This window comes from Alligator sinensis, unplaced genomic scaffold (genome assembly GCF_000455745.1).
Source record: "Alligator sinensis unplaced genomic scaffold, ASM45574v1 scaffold532_1, whole genome shotgun sequence".
NCBI classification, from domain to species: Eukaryota; Metazoa; Chordata; order Crocodylia; family Alligatoridae; genus Alligator; species Alligator sinensis.
Window position 1 is genome coordinate 797,027 of NW_005842451.1, and position 19,100 is coordinate 816,126.

The 19,100-nt window shown below is 42.7% G+C and overlaps 1 protein-coding gene across 1 annotated transcript in view; it reads left to right on the forward strand.

The window, feature by feature from the left end:
• Positions 1-16,316, forward strand: part of RAB38 (RAB38, member RAS oncogene family) — a 38,774-nt gene extending 22,458 nt beyond the window's left edge. Inside the window, exons 3-4 of the mRNA XM_006030561.3 lie at positions 12,612-13,018; positions 13,771-16,316. Coding sequence (XP_006030623.1) covers positions 12,612-12,764 — 153 coding nt within the window. The 3' untranslated portion in view covers positions 12,765-13,018; positions 13,771-16,316. The remainder of the gene's footprint in view (positions 1-12,611; positions 13,019-13,770) is intronic.
• Positions 16,317-19,100: the final 2,784 nt, after the last annotated feature.

The following is a 19,100-nucleotide window of genomic DNA, read 5'->3' on the forward strand; positions in this document are numbered from 1 at the left end:
GAGGCAAATAAGTTTCATCAAAATCCTGCCTGTGTTTCATCAAAGCATGTATATGTCCATAACATACTGTACTTGCTCAAATGGAAGATGACACTTATAAGAGGGCCCCCAATAACTAGATCTTATATATGGAAAATTGTAAATTTGTTATAATTTTCCAGTTATAAAATCCAATTATTGAAGGTTTGCTTTGAATTTGTCCCCCTCCCACTACTACAGCAGGGAAAAATAAATTGGGGGGGGGGGGGGAGGTCAGGAAGCTCTTTACTCTCTGCTCCCTCCCAACGTTTCCCCCTAGCAGCTTGTTCTCCTACCCCCATCCTTACTGTCAGACCCTGCTGTCCCTGAGGACGTGGAAGTGAGGAGCAAATTTGAAAATAACAACCTTGAAATTAAACACGACTGTAGCAGTTTGCATATAGTACTCATTCACTTACTGGTAGTTTACCCAGAACTGATGCTGTGGGGATGGTGAAATGACCTGCTGGGTCATTTCAAGCTGTGTGCAGGGTTCCTGGTTGCCCAGTGCAGGGTGACTCCAAGCTACTGCCTGCCAGCGTGTGCCGACTTGCTTTGGCACCCTCTGGCAAGAAACCATGCACACAGCTCAAATGACCAGGCAGATGCCGGCTGGGCACCATCCCTGCAGCACAAGGTTTCTGGCCATCATGTGCTGAGCTGCTCGGAGCTGCTGCTCAAGCAGGGGGTGCAACCTGGCAGAGAGAAAGGGATCCAGCTGGCACCTGTTGCTGGGGGAGCAGCTCAGAGAGACTCAGCACATGCTGGCCAGAAACCCTGTACTGTGAGGATGGTGCCTGGCCAGTGACTGCCAGGTCATTTTGAGCTGTGTGTACAGTTGGCCAGCCAGGAACCCTGCATGCTAGGGGAGCCTGGGCACCCTCTGCTCGCTGGCCATGTGGTAGGTGCTGGGCTGTGCTGCCTCCTCATTAACTTTGCCACCCCCTATGCATTTTCTAAGTTCAGGTAAGTTGTATGTAATTATAAGATGAGGCTTGATTTTTTCTCCATGTTAAATGGGGGGGAGAGGGGGGAACTTCATCTTATAATCAAGTAAATATGATAGCGTGTTTTCAGTGAACTGGGATTTTCAAAATAAAATCCCTTCCCTCAGAAATTCCCACCAGTTCCAAATATAATTTAGTGTAGTTGAAAGCTAGGAGCATGGACTCATGGGAGATGCGTCTCTGGATGCTCCGACACTCCAGTCACTGTAGCTGCAATAGAGATATCCAAGCTACCTTTGAACTGGCTAATTAATTTAAAGGTAGGCCAGGAACGTTATGCAAGCTGCAGAAGTAATGAGGAGGAGCAGTCTGAAGAAGAGAAGATAAGAGGGGAGATCAGTCTGAAGAAGAGGAGACAGAAGGGAGATTGGTAACAGTTCAAATACCTGAAGGGCAGTTGAAGAGAAGACGAAGATGGGCTCTTCTCTGTGAATATAGGGGACAGGACTAGCAGCAATTGTCCCAAGCTGCAGCACAGAAAATTCAGGTTGGAGATTAGGAGGAACTCTCTCTGAGGGTCATGAAGCATTGGAACAGGCTACCTAGAGAAGCTGTGGAACTGCCACGCCTGGAAATTTTGAAGAGGGACTTAAACTGATACTTGGCTGGGATGTTTGAGTTAGGGGTGATCCTGCCTTGAGCGGGTGAACTAGCCTAAGTTAGGGTCTGTGTAATTTGCATGACTTTCTGCACTGATGTAAGTTGGATCAGGATCTGGAACAATCAGACATTCAGCTCTTCCAGATTGGTTGGGCACAGTAGGCACCTATTACTACACCTTGCTACAAGGTGTAAGGAGAGCAACTCATACTCCCTTTTCCCTAAGCAAATAGCTACACTCTGATAAGCTCTGGACACATGATGCCTTCATTGGTGTAATGTGCACCATTATCATTTTACCCATGATTGTTCCCAGGGTAATTCTACACTTTCAAGTTATACTAGCATAGGGCTGTATATCATGCGCCCAATTCTTTTTTACTCCAGTGTAAAAGGAAATGACACTGTAAATTTACCATGTGTCCTCAGTTTGTTCCAGTGTTTCATGAAGGCAAAATAGCTCTACTTTTGAACTACTTAGAACTACTTTTGTCTTTCTGCCTTTTGGAGTAATACAAGATTAAAGTATGAAGATGCTCAGAAAGTTTTTGCCGGAGTAACTCACATTAGGTGAGTGCAGATATTTGTTGCCATCTAAAGACTGAAGGTTTAGGAGTCTGTTAATTACCGTTTAGAAGTGAAGGAATATTGATGCTCTTTGACATGCACAATAGAGGCTTTCACTCTTATGTCTAAAGGACTATGATTTAGGCTCTACTGTTAGCCCAAGTGGGCTAATAGTTATGACTGCCTATTTGCCATCTATGGATCCCAAGAAAAGATCCATAAGCAACAAATTTACTGAAAACAATGTTACTATGGAAATTGCAGAGAAGTTTTACACCTAAGAACAACTAGAATAATAAATCTGAGCAATCTGCATGGCAAAGACTAAAATGTTTCATTTGGAAATGTGAGAGGCCCATAAAACTAAGAAAGGTCTTTTTTCATCAGTAGCAAAATAAAAAGCCAGGCTAGTCTGGAGGGATTTATTTCCAATATTAAAACAGAACACTCTAAATGTTAATGTTTTTTATTTGCGTTCAAATTAGATGACAGATAAGGAGGCAAGCCAGTCGGGAATACTAAGCATCGTGCTGAGATTCTGTATTGCTCTGAGACACGTTCAATAAAGTGTTTATTTTCTCTCCAGTTTAATGTTGTATTTCTAGCCAATGACATTAGTTCCTATACCAGTATAATAAAAGAGTTGTAGCTCATGTTAAAACCCAGAGAAAGCAGCATGCAGAGGTGCAGAATTCTTTCTTTAAAACTTTCCATTTAAGAGTCATGTTTAAAGGTGAACTTCAAAGCCAACTTACATTTTACTCGTATCTTTTACTGCCATTTTCCAGTGTTCAAAGATGTTTTAAAGTTGTTGTTTCTCTTTGTTGTTCTAATCCTAACATTAGAAGTAAGGGATATCAGGTGCTTTTTTTTTACTTTTATACTTTTTTGGTGAACTCCAGAGGAAGGCTGGTGTAGTGATTACAATGCTAGCCTGGGAGCTAAGAGAAAACAATGTTTCCCCGTTCCAAAAAACACTCCCTATATGACCCTGGTCAAGTCACTGAAGGTTGGAGCCACAGAGACTTGAGCAGTAGCATAAGGATTCGGTGGTAGTGCGGGGGACACAAGCCCTGGGTTTCACCTAAGCAGGGCAGGGGAAGAATGGAGGGGGCACTTCACCCTCCTGTCCTGCAATACTAAGGTATCACCTTTTTCTGCTAAAAACTAGTGGTAGTTTGGTTGCTTGACACAAATGAGAGTAAAAAAAAAAAGAGGTAACATATCTATTAACAGCAGCAAACCCCTCATGCAAAAGCCAGGAGGCTGTGTGAGAAGATGCTTGACCTAGCCAGGATTAATTGCAGAAAAGAAGAGTGGGTCTTATGCCTACACTCCTCAGAGGTACACACCTTAATCTGGGCAGTAGGAAGGTGATTCCTTCCACTTGAGTTTCAGCCGTGTACCCTTCTCTGTAGGTTAAACCAGCCCTTTCTTATACAGTACATCCTGGAGCAGCTGCCACAACCCTTTCCCCAATAGCTGAGTAGTTAAAGCATTCTCCCAGGATCCAGGAGACAAAGATTTGATTTCCTTCTCTGCCTGAAGTGACTTGTGTCCATATTATGTCTCACCTACCAGAAGAGTGCCTAGTCACCAGTCTTTGAGGTATTCTGGGGTGGCGGTATTTATAATTGACTATTGATTGGGAACCAGGGGAGAGAGAGAAAGAGAGACTCTGTAAAGTGGTGGTAAGAGCACTCACCCGAGATGGAGAAAACCTTGGGCCCATTCCCCTCAGGCAGAAGAGACAACTGAATCCAGGTCTCCCACATCCTAGGTGAATGTCCTAATTGCTAGGCTACTGAGCAAGGTGGCACCACTCCTGGCACTGTTTTACATGTTTTAAAGGTACTATGAAAATCCCTATCTGAAAGGGCCATGCCAGTGAGAAAGGCAGGGGAATCCCTAGTAAATGAATCCTCTGAGGTTCAGGTATGAGGTAGGCACCTAGATGCTCAGCACTGTCCAAATATAGTTTTATGCTTGCCCAATGTGACCCTTAGCTCCACTTAGAAATGAGCTGTCCTTTTGGAAGCCAGTCACTGTTGTGCTAGCAGGAAGCAGATCCTATCTCAAAAACAACTTTAAAAACAGCAGGGCAGAGGGTGACAAGCTGTTTGCATAGAAAGGGTCTTTGTCTAGACAACCCTGACTCCTGTCCCTTGCAGTGCTGGTATTCATGTCTACTTTCTTATTCCTGACTTGTTCCTATCCCTGATGTGATCTATGATGCCTGACTCCAACTTCCTCACTTTTCCTTGACTTTCCACTACCTGATTCCTGTTTTTGTCCATTTCTTTGGCATTCAGACTCTGATTTAATCAACTAATCCCACCCAAAGCTATGACTCTGTCCTGACTCTGGACTCAGTTTCTTGGCCCCAAGCCCACCATGCCTTGATCATAACCACCAGAGAGGGAAGGTCCATCTAAGACTAACAGCTCATTGGGCTAGTGTGGTTAAGGCACATCAATTTCTTAACCGATGGCACACATGGGAGTGATGTGGCCAGCATCATCTCTGGCTGCCTTTGAGTCCCCAGCCTGACAACATAGCATTGGCAGGCATGAACTGTGATGCTGACGTTGCATAGTAGTAGCAATGAGCTACAGCATAGTAGGTTACTGCTACTGTGCAGTAGGGTTGGAAATGACCCATACGCTGCTGGGACTATGCAGTAATAGCAGATACTGCACAGTCATTTAGTACTTGCTAAAGCACATGTTGATGCACCCCCAGAAAAAGTTTTGACTTAATGTCCCTGAAGTCATGTCAAGACACGTTAATAACTCTGTCACTGCACCCCTGCTTGGGACAGCTAGCAGCAAATATTTTGATACTGGGAAATTTAACTAGTGGAAATGGATGCACATGAGGCACTTGCATGGTGCGCAGAAGGAAAGTTGAGGGTCTAAGTTTGGAGCTTGGGCAACCATACTTCAGGTGCTTAAGTTCTTTTTCTGCCTCTAAACTGAGTCTTTCTCAGCATATCCATGCTTGCAGTTAGGTGCTGGCTTGAGATCACTGGAAAGTCCAGATCTGTGGACTATTTTTACCATATAGCCATAAGCTTGCCTTTTGGTGCTACCTGTATTTGACCTTGGAAGCCCTCCTGAAATCCAGAACCTGAGTTTAAGCCTGCTTTTGCCCTTCTCCCCACAACTTCCCACAGTGTAGTTGTAACCTACTGGGGAACAACAGAGCGCATTCACAGGAAGTCTGCCAGTGCCATCCAGCTATTCCTTTCCAACTCTTCTGCAGCTCACCTCCTGTCTCTATTTCCCACAGCGGATTTGTTCTGTTGATTAGCATTATTTTCCTCCAGTTCTACCCAGGTGCATCTGTAATGGCACTTAGCAGCAGCCACAGCAAGAACGATCATCACATCTGCTGGCCAGAGAGCACAGCCACATACTAGTAATACAGGAGGGGGTATGATTTCATCTGCAGCTCCAAGAACCTTCATATTCCTAATACAATATAATTTCAGAGGCACTGAGATTTCACTGAACTGAGGTCCAATGGCAGGATCATGTTAGGTCACTGAGGTCAAAATAACTTGGCAGAAAACTACAACAGACTGGATGTCTTAATTGCTGGCTTAAATGCAAAGGACCCTTTTGTCTCAGGCTAGCTGTGCAGAGAGATTCATGAGCACTTGTCATCTCTGAATGCCCCCACAGCAGATCCATGGTTGATATATGCGCCAGTGGAACCGTGCCAAACTGGACAGTATGCACAGCAATAGCAGCAAATACCATCCTGTAAGGGTTCACACTGTGGTTTCTAGCTTCAAGGCTGTTGAGGAGACGCAAGTGGTCTGTAGCCTGATTTATAGAAGGATTCTCACGTGGAGCAAAGGAGACATCTCGCAGACATGCTCAGAACATAAGTGCAGTGTAGACAGATTTGGTACAAGTTTAAAGATGTGAAAGGATGGATCAAGAGGCTTGGGGTGATGGTAAATGAACTCCAGGGTGGACCTGTTAGCATAGAGATTGCTTCTGTTGTCTCAATTCCCTATTTGGCAAATAATAAAAATAACACTTCCTCCTGTATATCATATTAATAGCTGTCCACAACCTTTGGTGGACCATAATAATAATGGCAACCAGAGAGGACACTGAAACGTGAGCTACAGAAAGCCAGAGGCCAGTGTTGGCAGATGGCTAAAAATCCAAACACAAAGTAACAAAGGCATAAAATGCAAGGAAAAGCCCAGGATTGTTTGAATTATATTCAGAACTGTGATTCCTTTGGCCTGCATCATACAAAAAAGAACAATCAGTTATGAAATAAAAAGGTCTTTTAATAGGAATGTGATCATTGGAAAGACACAATTTCAGTCACTCATTTTCTCTACCTAAATTTTCATTATTTCTTTGGAAAATAAGGAATGTTGCTTTTTCGGGTGATGGGAGCTATATTCATGTTTCAGTTTCAGTAGTATGTATGGCATGCATGATTTTCCTCACACCTTGGTCACCACCTACAGCTGAGTTTAGGGTTTTGTTTTTGGGGGTGGTTTTTTAGAGCTTTTCATTTGCTTCTTTTAATCTGTTCTTTCCCAGATTATCTTTCAGCACTTCCTACCCTCTAAAATCACCCAATGTATTGGGATAACAGATCAGCTTCTATAGTCTGCAACTGTTTTACAGTTGAGTGGAATATTGATTTCTGTGAAAAACGCACTAAGGGGGAATGGTGTAGAAATCAATATTTCATTAGGCAGACCAGAGTGGCAGCGGTAATACAGCAATGACAGATCCACAGACCTGAGATACTGGGTCAGACACCATGAAATTAGAGCTATAACAAAAGCTGACACAAATATCAGAAAAAGTAGTGCAGGTACAGAGCTGGGTTCACTTCCTTGCCTTGTTACTATAGTCCCAGGAGCACTTGTTCAGTGGGAATACTACCCTTGTACTTCATGGAAGTGATATGAGGATAAATTTATTAATGTTTCTGAGGTAAGTGATAAAAGCTGGACAAAACTCTGGGTGACCTGATTGAATAGTTTCAACCAAAAACAGAAAAAAGATTTTGGAAATGTTTCATATATGTTGATAGTTCCAAACGAAACAAAGTCCAATTTTAAGAAAGCGTTTTAAACGTATTAATCGAGAAAAGATTCATTTTGAATTGAATTAAATCATTTGGACAGCAGAAAACACTTTATTTCCAATTTTTAGGCTAGGCCACTAAACTGAAACATAATTATAGAAAACAAGCGCTCAGCCACAATAGCGATGAAGGCCATGGGAATAGTTGAGTCCAGCTAAGTAAGACAGTGGTTTAAGGGATCCTTTGTGGAAACTAAAGTACTGTAGAAATAAAAAGATTTTGAAAAATGTATTTGAAGACTAAATGACAAGGTGCATGAGAGTTCTTGCATTTGTCAAAGTAAAGTGAGCTCGCTTATGCGCTAGGGGCAGAAATTACACATAAACCAGTATAAGTGATCGGAAACTGGTTTAAACCTATAATAGGACAGAAGTTCAATGCACATAAACCAGTTTGAAAATGACAGAAACTGTTTTAAGTTAGACCTGGATGGATGTAGTATCCAACTTAACTGATTTAGGGTAAAGTGGTCTATCAAACTTTTGTCCCAGATCCCCTCCTGACTCATGTTACCTCTCAATCACCCAACATCCCAGGATGCTTTGCACCTCCCCTGCGTATTGCAACCCCCTCCCCTGTGGGGTGGCCAACTGGAACATGTCTCACTCTGCTGCTCCAGCCCAGAGCCTAGCTGGCCTCCCCCCAGGCTGTCACAGAGCTGAGGCAGCAAAGCCTCTCACTGCAGGACAGCAGAAAGGGAGGCAAGGAAACAGAACCCCCACCCCAGCCCACACAACCAAGCCCAGGTCTGCCATCCTGTGGGGAGCTGAGAGGAACCCCCCACTCTTCAGCCAGGTACCTGCTCAGCTCAGCTGTTTGGGGGGGTGGGGAGCGGGTCCTTCCCTGCACTGCCAGGGGAACCCCCACTTTGAGGGTCTCCTCTGCCCCAGGGTCCACCAGCCTGCCCTACCCCAGGGCATCAAGGGAAATCCCCACCCCCCGGACCTTTCTCTCCCCGCATGACTCTACTGGTAGGCACCTGGTCCAGGGGACTGCTCCCCCCTCCCACCTGGGGCAGCAGATGAGCTGAGCAACTGCATGGGGGAGGGGATGCAGGGGGAAGAACACCCCTCTCCTCCTGTGGCATGACAGTCTCAGGCTGGAGGACCTCGGGATGGGGGACCCCAGACCAGAGCCTGCTCCGCTTCTTCTACATGCAAGGGTGGGCCTAAGCCACAGCCCTGCCCAGCTGCATAGTGGGAGGAACCTCCTCCATGCCCACATGCCATGGCTTGCAGGATCTATGGCTGGGGTGGGGGAAACCCCTGAGGTGGGGGCTTCCCCCATATGGGCCAGCATCTGGATGGGAAGCTCCTCAACCCCTGGGGGGACACAGAAGGGGGTTGGGAGCATGCGCTAGGCATCCAATCGGGGATGACCCCCACTTGGCCTGGCTTGGCAATGGCAGGCAGGCTGGGAGAAGTGCTGTAGCACCCCCCTGGCTTCTGGCCTGGAACAGTGCAAGCATCTGGCTGTCTGTCCCAACTGGAAAGTAAACCTCAGTTCAGTTCATTTTCAGTCCAATTTATGCAGTTTAGAGAAATCTGCAAAGATTGAATCAATTCTGCCTCAGGCTTTTTAACTGTCTGTACTTAGCCTTAGCATTTATACACTTCTCAAGCCAGACCGTGTAGTTAACAGATGTTACTACTTTCACCCTCTCACTGGAATTCAGAGTTATGAAGACCAATGTTGTAATGGGAATAAGTGGTAGCTAAGTGGTATGTTTGAAATAAAATGAGACACGCACCATGGTAGTGAAGCCTCTCTAAAACATGCAGTACCTATCTGGTGTATAAATTGTAGGAATAGAATAAAGGATCACCATAACATCAAAAACTCATTGCAGTGCAGGGGAGTCCTTCCAATAGCTTTGAAAGACTTTCTATTTAGTCAATAAGCAAAATACAAGATTCATATGCTTAGGGTCTGATTTGATTCTTATTCATCTTGATTCTTGTGGATGCTATTCCACAAATAGGTATGGAATAACTCCAGTGAAAGCAGGTGGGCCCATAGATGGACTAACCCCTGGCAAGTAAAGCTGTCCTTCTTTTAAAAAGCTGGAAACATATAACACAGCCTTTAAAAGAGGTTTAGCTTCACCACAATAGGAACAAATGTGCCCTTGGATGAATCAGGGATAAATTTGTCACATTTCCAAATGCCTGCTTTTCTATCCTGAACTGCTTATTTCTTAGGCTTTCGAATACACAGACTACTAAACTGTGCTCAGCGGCCCTGGTACAATTTACTCCAGATGTATGCCTTGAGCTTCACTTCTTTATTTATGTGTCTATAGCTTGAAGCTTTGGCTACACACAAAGGCTTAGCTTACACTACAGTCAGTGCTGTCAGCAGAAATCAAATACTCTCAACAACACTTTGGGTGACATTCTGTTCTTTCCCGATCAGCTACGTGGTCATTTTTTAGTTGTCTACAGGACATTTTTGGTACCTTATGTCCCCAGTGGGATTCTGTTCTTGGACACACACCCCAGCACACATGGACAGCTATGTATACATCCAGACTGGCCAACAGCAAGAATGAGAGAGGATACATTCACATCTTTTCCCCATATTCAGTGGCTAGGGCAATCTGCTGCCAAGCTGATGGCTGCACCTCCCTCCCCAACCACTGAACTATAGAGAAAAGAGGGATACACACATACAGCCTTTTTCTGGTCCCGAGGCTAAGTCTGATAGTCAAGGGCTTTGACCAACACCATTTTTAGGTGTCTAAGGTTGCTACTGCACATATTCAGTCTGTCTGACTGTGGTCCCACAGAGTCATTCATGTGTGCAGGGTTAGACATTCAGGCATAGCATTCCTCTGGGTATGAATGCCAAAAATGCCTTGTAGGCAGTGCCACAGCAAGGAGGTGGGATGAGTGGGGCAACTGCCCTGGGCACCAAAGCAAAGGGGCGCCAACAGGCACTGCCCAGCCAGGGCAGGGAGTGGGATGGAGCCGTGAGCAGTTTGTTTGGTGGGCTGCTGCTGCCTGCACTTCCGGGCAAGAATGTGGGGGCATGTCTTCCCAAGACCTGTGCATGGGACAAGGGTGGGCTGCCACTGCGGGCTTTGCCCTGGGTGCCAAACTTCACTGCTACGGCACTGCTTGTAGACAACCAAATATGGTCATTTAGACAAATAGAAAAGAACAGAATGGCACCCTTTCATTACATCTACACTTCTTGACAGCAAGCCCTCCCCCCCCCACCCCCGCCCCAGCTGTCTTAAGTGGGGAAAAAAAAGTCTTCTGCCGTAGCTGGCACTTGGTGAATGTCGACACTTTGGATCTCTTGCTCCAACTCCTTCATAGCCCAGTTTTCTCTTCCCCCTTTTCAACTGCATAGAAAGCTTACTTTAAGTACCTAACAAGTATTCCACTCTGCATGCAACTACAGATATATTTGAGCTAACTTTGACATAGTTGCTGAAGCATCTTTTGAACACCCATGAGGCTGGACACGAAGGTGGGCTGATGTGGGTATGTGTAATGTTTACCGCCTCATTAAAGGCAATAAACAGAACACAGCAGAAGGATAGTGCATTATTCAGTTGTCTTGGAGTATGCATACTTTTAAAACACTCTATTTAATCCTCTGTTTTCTCACCAGTGCAGTGAGATTATTTTCTTGTTGTCTACTTGTTCTAATTAAATTTCACAGTGCCTGGAAAATGACTTGCTGCACAGCTGAGGAATTTGGTAGTGTAGTCTCGGAGAACCATGTGATATGCCAAAGCCCTGAAGTGGGCAGGTTATATTCATGTCCAGTGGGGTATCATTCCTTAGCTGTGAGGTTTGCAAATGTCTTGTGTGAGGATTTGTTCATTTACTATCAACTGAGGTCAAAGTTTAAATATTTCATCTCCAAGTGCATGTATGTGAAAAATCCTTAACATCCAGAAACTAATTAAAAGATCAAGGCAGCTCCCAAGATTTCAGCTCTTTGCTAAAGCCCTAAGGGACAGTCCATGGAGATTTGTTATTGATTGCCAGGGGATTAGGACTCAACCCAAAGTACCCATATCCTTGAAGTCTGATCTTTCATATACCCATGCTCAAACCTAACAGGGTATACATTTGATATATTCTTAATATGCCATTTTATGCTTTTAGCAATTTGAGGTACAGACTGCCTCTTACTATGTGTGTGCCTAGTATATGAGGCCCCCAATTCAGATAGGAATCTTAGGATGCTATCGCAATGCATCTAAATTAATGTCTGTATTATTCTCGGGAGTATGGACCTATCCATTATGTATATAGAGTCCCTAGGACTCAACCTTTTCATTTTTTTTAGACTCAAGGCACCCCCCCCACCCCCCGCAACTTTTCAACATTTCACAGCAGCCCATTTAAAATGAATATTCATATGTTATGAATATTATAATCTAAATATAATTGCAGTGTTCATTACTACTTGATTATATCTTAATAATTATGTTATACTTGCCCCACTGCCACTGGAGCCAGGCGATCTATTCTTTGGTGGGCATTATGTAGGTATGTCAACAAAGAGAAAAAAATGGATCCACATAGTGTATTAGAGTTCACTTGAGCTAGCAGAAGCTCAAGATGGTATATTCACAGATTTATATCACCCTGAGCTCCGCACAGCAAAAACTAACTAACAAATATGGGAAAAGCCCTAAAATACAGGCAGCTATCTACTGAAAGATGTAGCTGCTGGTGCAAGTAAAACACTTCTGAAAAATCAGGCTCCTTATCATGCATTTAAATACAGATTTAAGAACCTGTTTTGGGCAACCATTAACATCCCTGCTGTTTTGTGGGTTTGTTTGGTTTTTTTTGGGGGGGGGGGGGGGTTAATTTTTAAAAGCAATACAAATGATCCACATTTTTATAAGCCTATATCCCATTTCTATACCTATTCCAATAGAAATCTGAGTTATAGGCAAGAGTCCTGGTTTATATATATATATATATATAGAGAGAGAGAGGTCTCCTATATAGAGAGATATATAGTGATGTTTCATTTTGATCATGGAAAAACATGGGTTTTACTCTTTTAATCTAGAAATTGGGGATTTTTTTTTTATCAGAGAAAACCAGGATACCTGGTAATGGGTAATACATAACAAAATATCTCTACAAACTATTATTAAATGCTGTCAATTTTTTTCAAAACAGTTTTTTTTTTAATAGGAAAGTAAATATTAGAGGTTGTCCTGAAAAAAGGCTGAACAACAATACAGGGAATATGCAACCATGTGTGTCTAATATTTTGCCTAATCAACTTCTCTCTCTATTTCACTTGCAGGAAAACATAAACATCGATGACGCTTCCAGGTGCTTGGTGAAACACATAATTGCTAGTGAGAGTGATTCAATGCAACCCATTGAACCGGATATTATAAAACCACACTTGAATTCTTCCAAGATTGTCACTTGTTCAGCTTGCTTTAAATCCTAAGGGACTTCCAGACTATTCCCGGTACTTGAGCTGAGCAAGTAACTCACAAGGAATGTTTTCTCCAGCACATACAGATTATTCCTCTGCTCACTGAACACCCATGAGCAAATTGAGATTTTCTCAAGTGTATTTGATATTTAAAAGTATTCAATTATTTTTTGACCCCTTGGCTTGAGTATGAATGCTCATATTCTTTATGAGTACTTGATAGTAAGTACTGAAATTGTCTCAGTTTGGTGTAATTGGTCAGCTAGGTCACATATATATAGAGAGAGAGAGGTCTCCTATATAGAGAGATATATAGTGATGTTTCATTTTGATCATGGAAAAACATGGGTTTTACTCTTTTAATCTAGAAATTGGGGATTTTTTTTTTATCAGAGAAAACCAGGATACCTGGTAATGGGTAATACATAACAAAATATCTCTACAAACTATTATTAAATGCTGTCAATTTTTTTCAAAACAGTTTTTTTTTTAATAGGAAAGTAAATATTAGAGGTTGTCCTGAAAAAAGGCTGAACAACAATACAGGGAATATGCAACCATGTGTGTCTAATATTTTGCCTAATCAACTTCTCTCTCTATTTCACTTGCAGGAAAACATAAACATCGATGACGCTTCCAGGTGCTTGGTGAAACACATAATTGCTAGTGAGAGTGATTCAATGCAACCCATTGAACCGGATATTATAAAACCACACTTGAATTCTTCCAAGATTGTCACTTGTTCAGCTTGCTTTAAATCCTAAGGGACTTCCAGACTATTCCCGGTACTTGAGCTGAGCAAGTAACTCACAAGGAATGTTTTCTCCAGCACATACAGATTATTCCTCTGCTCACTGAACACCCATGAGCAAATTGAGATTTTCTCAAGTGTATTTGATATTTAAAAGTATTCAATTATTTTTTGACCCCTTGGCTTGAGTATGAATGCTCATATTCTTTATGAGTACTTGATAGTAAGTACTGAAATTGTCTCAGTTTGGTGTAATTGGTCAGCTAGGTCACATAAGGCTGTTCCTGCTTTCTGATGAAGTGTCCACCCACCTCTGTAATGAATATTCTGGCTGTGATTTAAAATTTGGTTACTGCAAGTACTTACCCCAAGGCTTGGCAATTTGCTTTCTAAGAACATTTCTCATTAAGCAGCTGCGTGAATGTTCACTAAAAGCAAATACAAAAGGTGACAGGAGCCAGTATTTTTTCAGGTTTTGCCAGGCTCTATTGAGTATATATTACAAAAGATCACACTAACACATGAAACATCTTTGTGGTAGTGCAGAGCATTGAACTGACAGTCAACAGACCTGGATTCTTTTACCAGCTTTGCCAATGACCTCATGTGGGACCCTGAGCAAGTTACTAAAATTTTATGCACTTCTTTTACTCATGCAACCCTTGACTTATCATACCTTTTTTTTTTAGACTGTAAGCTCTTCGGGATGGGGAGAGAGGCTGTCTCCTACAATGTGTTTATTCAGTGCCTAACACAGTGGGCCTTGTTGGGTCTTCCAGACACTACTGTAATATAAATAATAATTTCAGTAAATGGCAAGACAGATATGAACAGACGATAGAGAGAGAAGCTTTTGGGGAGTTTTTGTATGGGAAGAATCCGGTTCTTAAAATCAAAGCATCTCATAGCTGAGTCTGCTACTAAACCGCTTGCACTTCAGAGCAGCAGAATCAAGGACACTGTCTTAACTAATCAAAGGCTGGTATATACTGCTTGAAACTCCAGGTTGTAAATATATTTTTGTCACAGAGTTCCAGAGTAAGAGACAAAACAGAAGTCATTACTTTAAAACAAGCAGGCAAACAAAATGTGCCAATGACAAAATGGGCTCGCTTATCCAGCTGGATGTATTCAGAGAAAAGTGTTTTCAAGCTTAGGGAACTCCTGATTTTTAATTTAACCTCTGACAGGCTTCCACTGTGCTCTGGGTCAAGTCACTTAACTTTACTGTTCCAGTTTCCATGTCTGTAAATCAGAGATACTGGTAACTGTACTTGCCTACCTCACAGGGTTTTTTGCAGGTTGATAGTTGTGTGCTGCTGCAAGATTAAAAGCATTGTACAAGTGCTAAATACTACTATTGCTCAGATTGAAATAGAATGACCGAGAGCCCTATAGCACGGATACACGGCCCTCTGATGTCTTATACTTTTTAACAGAGAAAGGGCTAATCTTCACTGTTAACTCAAGTTACTTCTCTTTGAGTGTTGCATCACTGTGAGCACTCTCTAGGCACACCAAATGATCAGATTAGTACCTGACAAATTGTGCTAATTCAAGCTGTAGCTGCATTCCCACTGCTTTCATTAGCATAGATGTCAGCATAAAGGTCCTCCTGACAGGCTAGCACAATCAAGCTTAACTCTAGCTCAGAATCTGTGTGTGTGGACAGGAGTTGGGTTAAGGATAACACTCAGGTTAGACCTTGAGCTAACACTACAATCAGAACAGCATATTGTCTCACTTTCCTATAAGCTAAAATGTCTCAGACTTTTGCCAAACTGTGTTGTAACCTGGTCCCCAGGTTACTGATGTCTTTTAACTGTCATCATAAATAGCATGTCTTCAGATGTTTCCAATCTGTGTTCATTAAGCAGTAAGGTAATTTCCTCCCACAAATAACTGTTTGAGAGCTTTGCTTCACTAAGGACGTAGGCAAAATATTTGCTTGCTAAAAAGAAGCAAAAATAAAACATAGAAAAAAAAAGTTATTTTTCCTCCTCAATGTACTGTATTAATGTTCCAACCATCCTGCTTTGGCTCTACTATGGGACCTTTACCACAACCAAGGATTCAGACCCAACTTCCCATGTTGGACAAATAGAGCTCCATAACCAGGGCCGAATTTGGCTCTGACGGGATTGCACAAGATGTACTGAGGCTACATTGCTTGATCATCACACTTATCAATGCATCAATGCAGTGCAATACTGGTCTCTTTTAACTTATGTAATAAATTACATAATTCCAGAAAGCTTGCTGTTGAGCGCGCACAGTTTTTATGCTGCAGAAGTGATGACCAACTTTCTTGGTACTTGCAATAAATCAATAAATATAGGAATGACACCTGTGTTGTGAGTAAATGGAGCCTCAGCAAGCTGCACTGATTTGGGAACTCCAAAGTAAAAGCTCTGTAATTAAGAATTAAAGTAATTACCTGTGGCCAAATCCTTTCAGGGTAGATTATAAAAGGTAGCTGTATTATTTGAATTCCTGCATGGATAGAATTTCCTTATGTCATTCAGGATAATCTCATGAGGTTCAACAAGGACAAGTGCAAAGGCCTACACTTAAAATGCAAGAATCCCATGCACCAATACAGGCTTGGGACCAACTGGCTAAACAACAACTTTAAAGAAAAGGACCTGGGGGTTACAGTGGACAATAAGCTGACTATGAGCCAGCTGTGTGCCTTTGTTGCATTAGTAGCACTGTTGCCAGAAGATTGAGGGAAGTAGTTATTCCCCTCTGTTCTCCACTGGTGAGGCCACATCTAGAGTCCTGTGTCCAGTCCCCACCGCTCAACTACAGAAAAGATGTGGAGAAGTTGGAGAGAGTCCAGCAGAAGGCAACAAAAATGTTTAGGGGGCTGGGGCGCATGATTTATGAGAAGGGGCTGAGGGAACTGGGTTTATTTAATCTGCAGAAGAGAAGACTGAGGTGGGATTTAATAGCAGCCTTCAGCTCCCTGCAGGGGGTTTGCAAAGAGGAATAAACTGGACTGTTCTCAGTGGTGGCAGATGACAGGACAAGGAGCAACCATCTCAAGTTGCAGCAAGGGAAGTTTAGGTTAGATATCAGGAAAAACTTTCTCACTAGGAGGATGGTAAAGCACTTTCTCACTAGGAGGGTGGGTTACCTAGAGGGGTGGTGGATCCCCATCCCTTGAGGCTTTTAAGGCCTGGTTCAACAAAGCCCTGGATGAAATGATCTAGTTGGAGATGGTCCTGCTTTGAGCAGGGGGTTGAACTAGATGTGACCTCCTGAGGTCCCTTTCAACCCTAATTTTCTATGATTCTATGATATAGTCTATGCCATCTTGCTATCTCTGTTGTTTACAAGAGTGCGGTTTTTCATTCTATGGACAATGTAAGTCAAAAAGACTTTTGTCCTGGACTCCTGGCATATCCTTGACCTTGTTATGGGAAGATATAGGGTATGGTTCTCTAAGGCCAGGCACCTTGGCCGCATCTACACAGGACGCTGACTGCACAGTTGTTACTGTGCAGTCGTTTAGTACTTGTAAAAACACGTATAAACTAGGGGTGTGTGAAACGGGCCATATTTGATTTGGATTTGGATTTGGCCCAGGGATACTGATTTGATTAGTTGATTTAGATCATTGTCCCTGATTCAATTTGGCCAAATCTGAAGATTCATTGCTGATTCGGAGAATCAGGGATTCGGCCATAGATGCAGCTTTAAATATTATTTCTACATACCTCAAGGTACCAGGAGCAGCCCATGAACACTGTGATGCTGAGGTGGATGGAGCATCCCACAGGAGTGCAGGGAAGTATTTCTGGTCCACTTCTGGGTCTACCAGGCAGCACACTGGAGGGGCCCGCCACATCCTCCAGCTCAGTGATCAGCCACAGAGGGACTGCAGGTGCCCACCCCAGACTCAGGAGGCACCAGTCGTTGAGTTGAGGGGGTGCAGGGGGGGCCCTATGTGCTCTCCAGTGGACCTAGAAGTGGACCAGAAGTGCTTCTGGTCCACTTCTGGGTCTGCTGCCAAGTGCACTGGGCCCTTCCCCCATGCTCCTGTGGGACACTTCATCTGCCCCACCATTGCAACATTCATGAGCCACCTGGTACCTTGAGGTATGTAGAAAAAACATTTAAAGCTGTGTCTATGTCCAAATCTCCGAATCTTTCTGAATCTCTCCAAATCAATTTGGAGGGTTTTGATTCGATTTGGAGAGATGAAAGGGTCTCCTGATTTGATTCGGATTCGGAGATTCAGCCACCAATCGGGCCAAATCTCCACTGAATCAAATCAGAGACCGAAGCTTCACACAGCCCTAGTATAAATGAGTCTTAAATGACTGTGTAGTAACCTGAGTTAGTGCCAACAAACATCCTGTAATGCTACTGCACACTACCCTAATACTACTGCTCAGTAGTGTTGCATCATGGTTTTTGCCATGTGATGCTACTGTGCAGTCAGTGTCTCATGTAGATGCAGCCCTTGTGTATTTGCTTCTAGGGGGAAGTGAACAGAAAGTGGACTTAAAAATGATATCAGATCTGAATTTTTCAAGGTATCTCACAGTATCTTTGTACTGGTAATGAGCCTGCAGACTGATAGGGAGTGGGAAATCAGGGCTGAAACCTCTTGAAAAGGAGACATTTCTTTTCTTTTTCCCTAGTACTCTGGAAACATTTTGATACTTTAGTGCTAGGCTTTCCAAGCCAAGGCACCCACAAGTCTAGCAATAATAATGCCAGTTTGCATTTTTATATTATCTTACATCTTTGGCTTCCTGTACAAAGACCCAACTTTTAAACACTCCCTGAGAAACAGGTAAATATTATGAACTGAGCTTTTCAGATGAGAAACCTGGCACACAAAAGAGCACATTCTTCTTTACTGAACCTGAAAGATCACAATGAATCTGATGGGGCTGGCTTCCATGAGAGTTCCAGGCAGCTGGCCCCTCTTATGAACCGCCTTTATGCTACTTCTGCATTGTTTTTGTAGACAACAAAGTTTTCCTGAAATTTTTCCAATCAGAAATCCACTTATTTCCAGTAGCAGCTAGTCTGAGGATCACGAGTTGCTTTGCATGTACATCCTTGATTATTTATTGGACAGCTGATCTTGTTTTGGGTGCCTTCCTTATTTTTATAACATAATCAGACTTGTTATATTTTTGTACAGGATCTTGTCCATCTGGATTAAATGGAACTTGTTAAATACATTTTACTGCAGGGAAATGCAATTTGTGTCAATTGCTGAGAGACAGTCAATGCAAATATTTTACTGCACCACAATTTATGCATGTGACAGAGGTCCTTATTCATATTTTTGGAAGAACATAGAGTATATATGTTTTGTAAAATGAATTCATTAAACAAGTAAAGAAACCTTTGCTATGGCCCCATGCAAAATTCAGCTGTTCTTTTATGAAACCCATCTCCAATTAATGCTTTTATTTTAGAATTATTTTGATTGGTGATGTTAAATATAATTTGTCCCTTCATCTTGTGAGAAGATGTGCTTGGCATTAATAAAAATGTTACATATTTGAACAAAAAGCTTTTTCTTGCCCCTTAATCATTTCTACTTTACAGGTAGTTCAAGATGCAGTTTA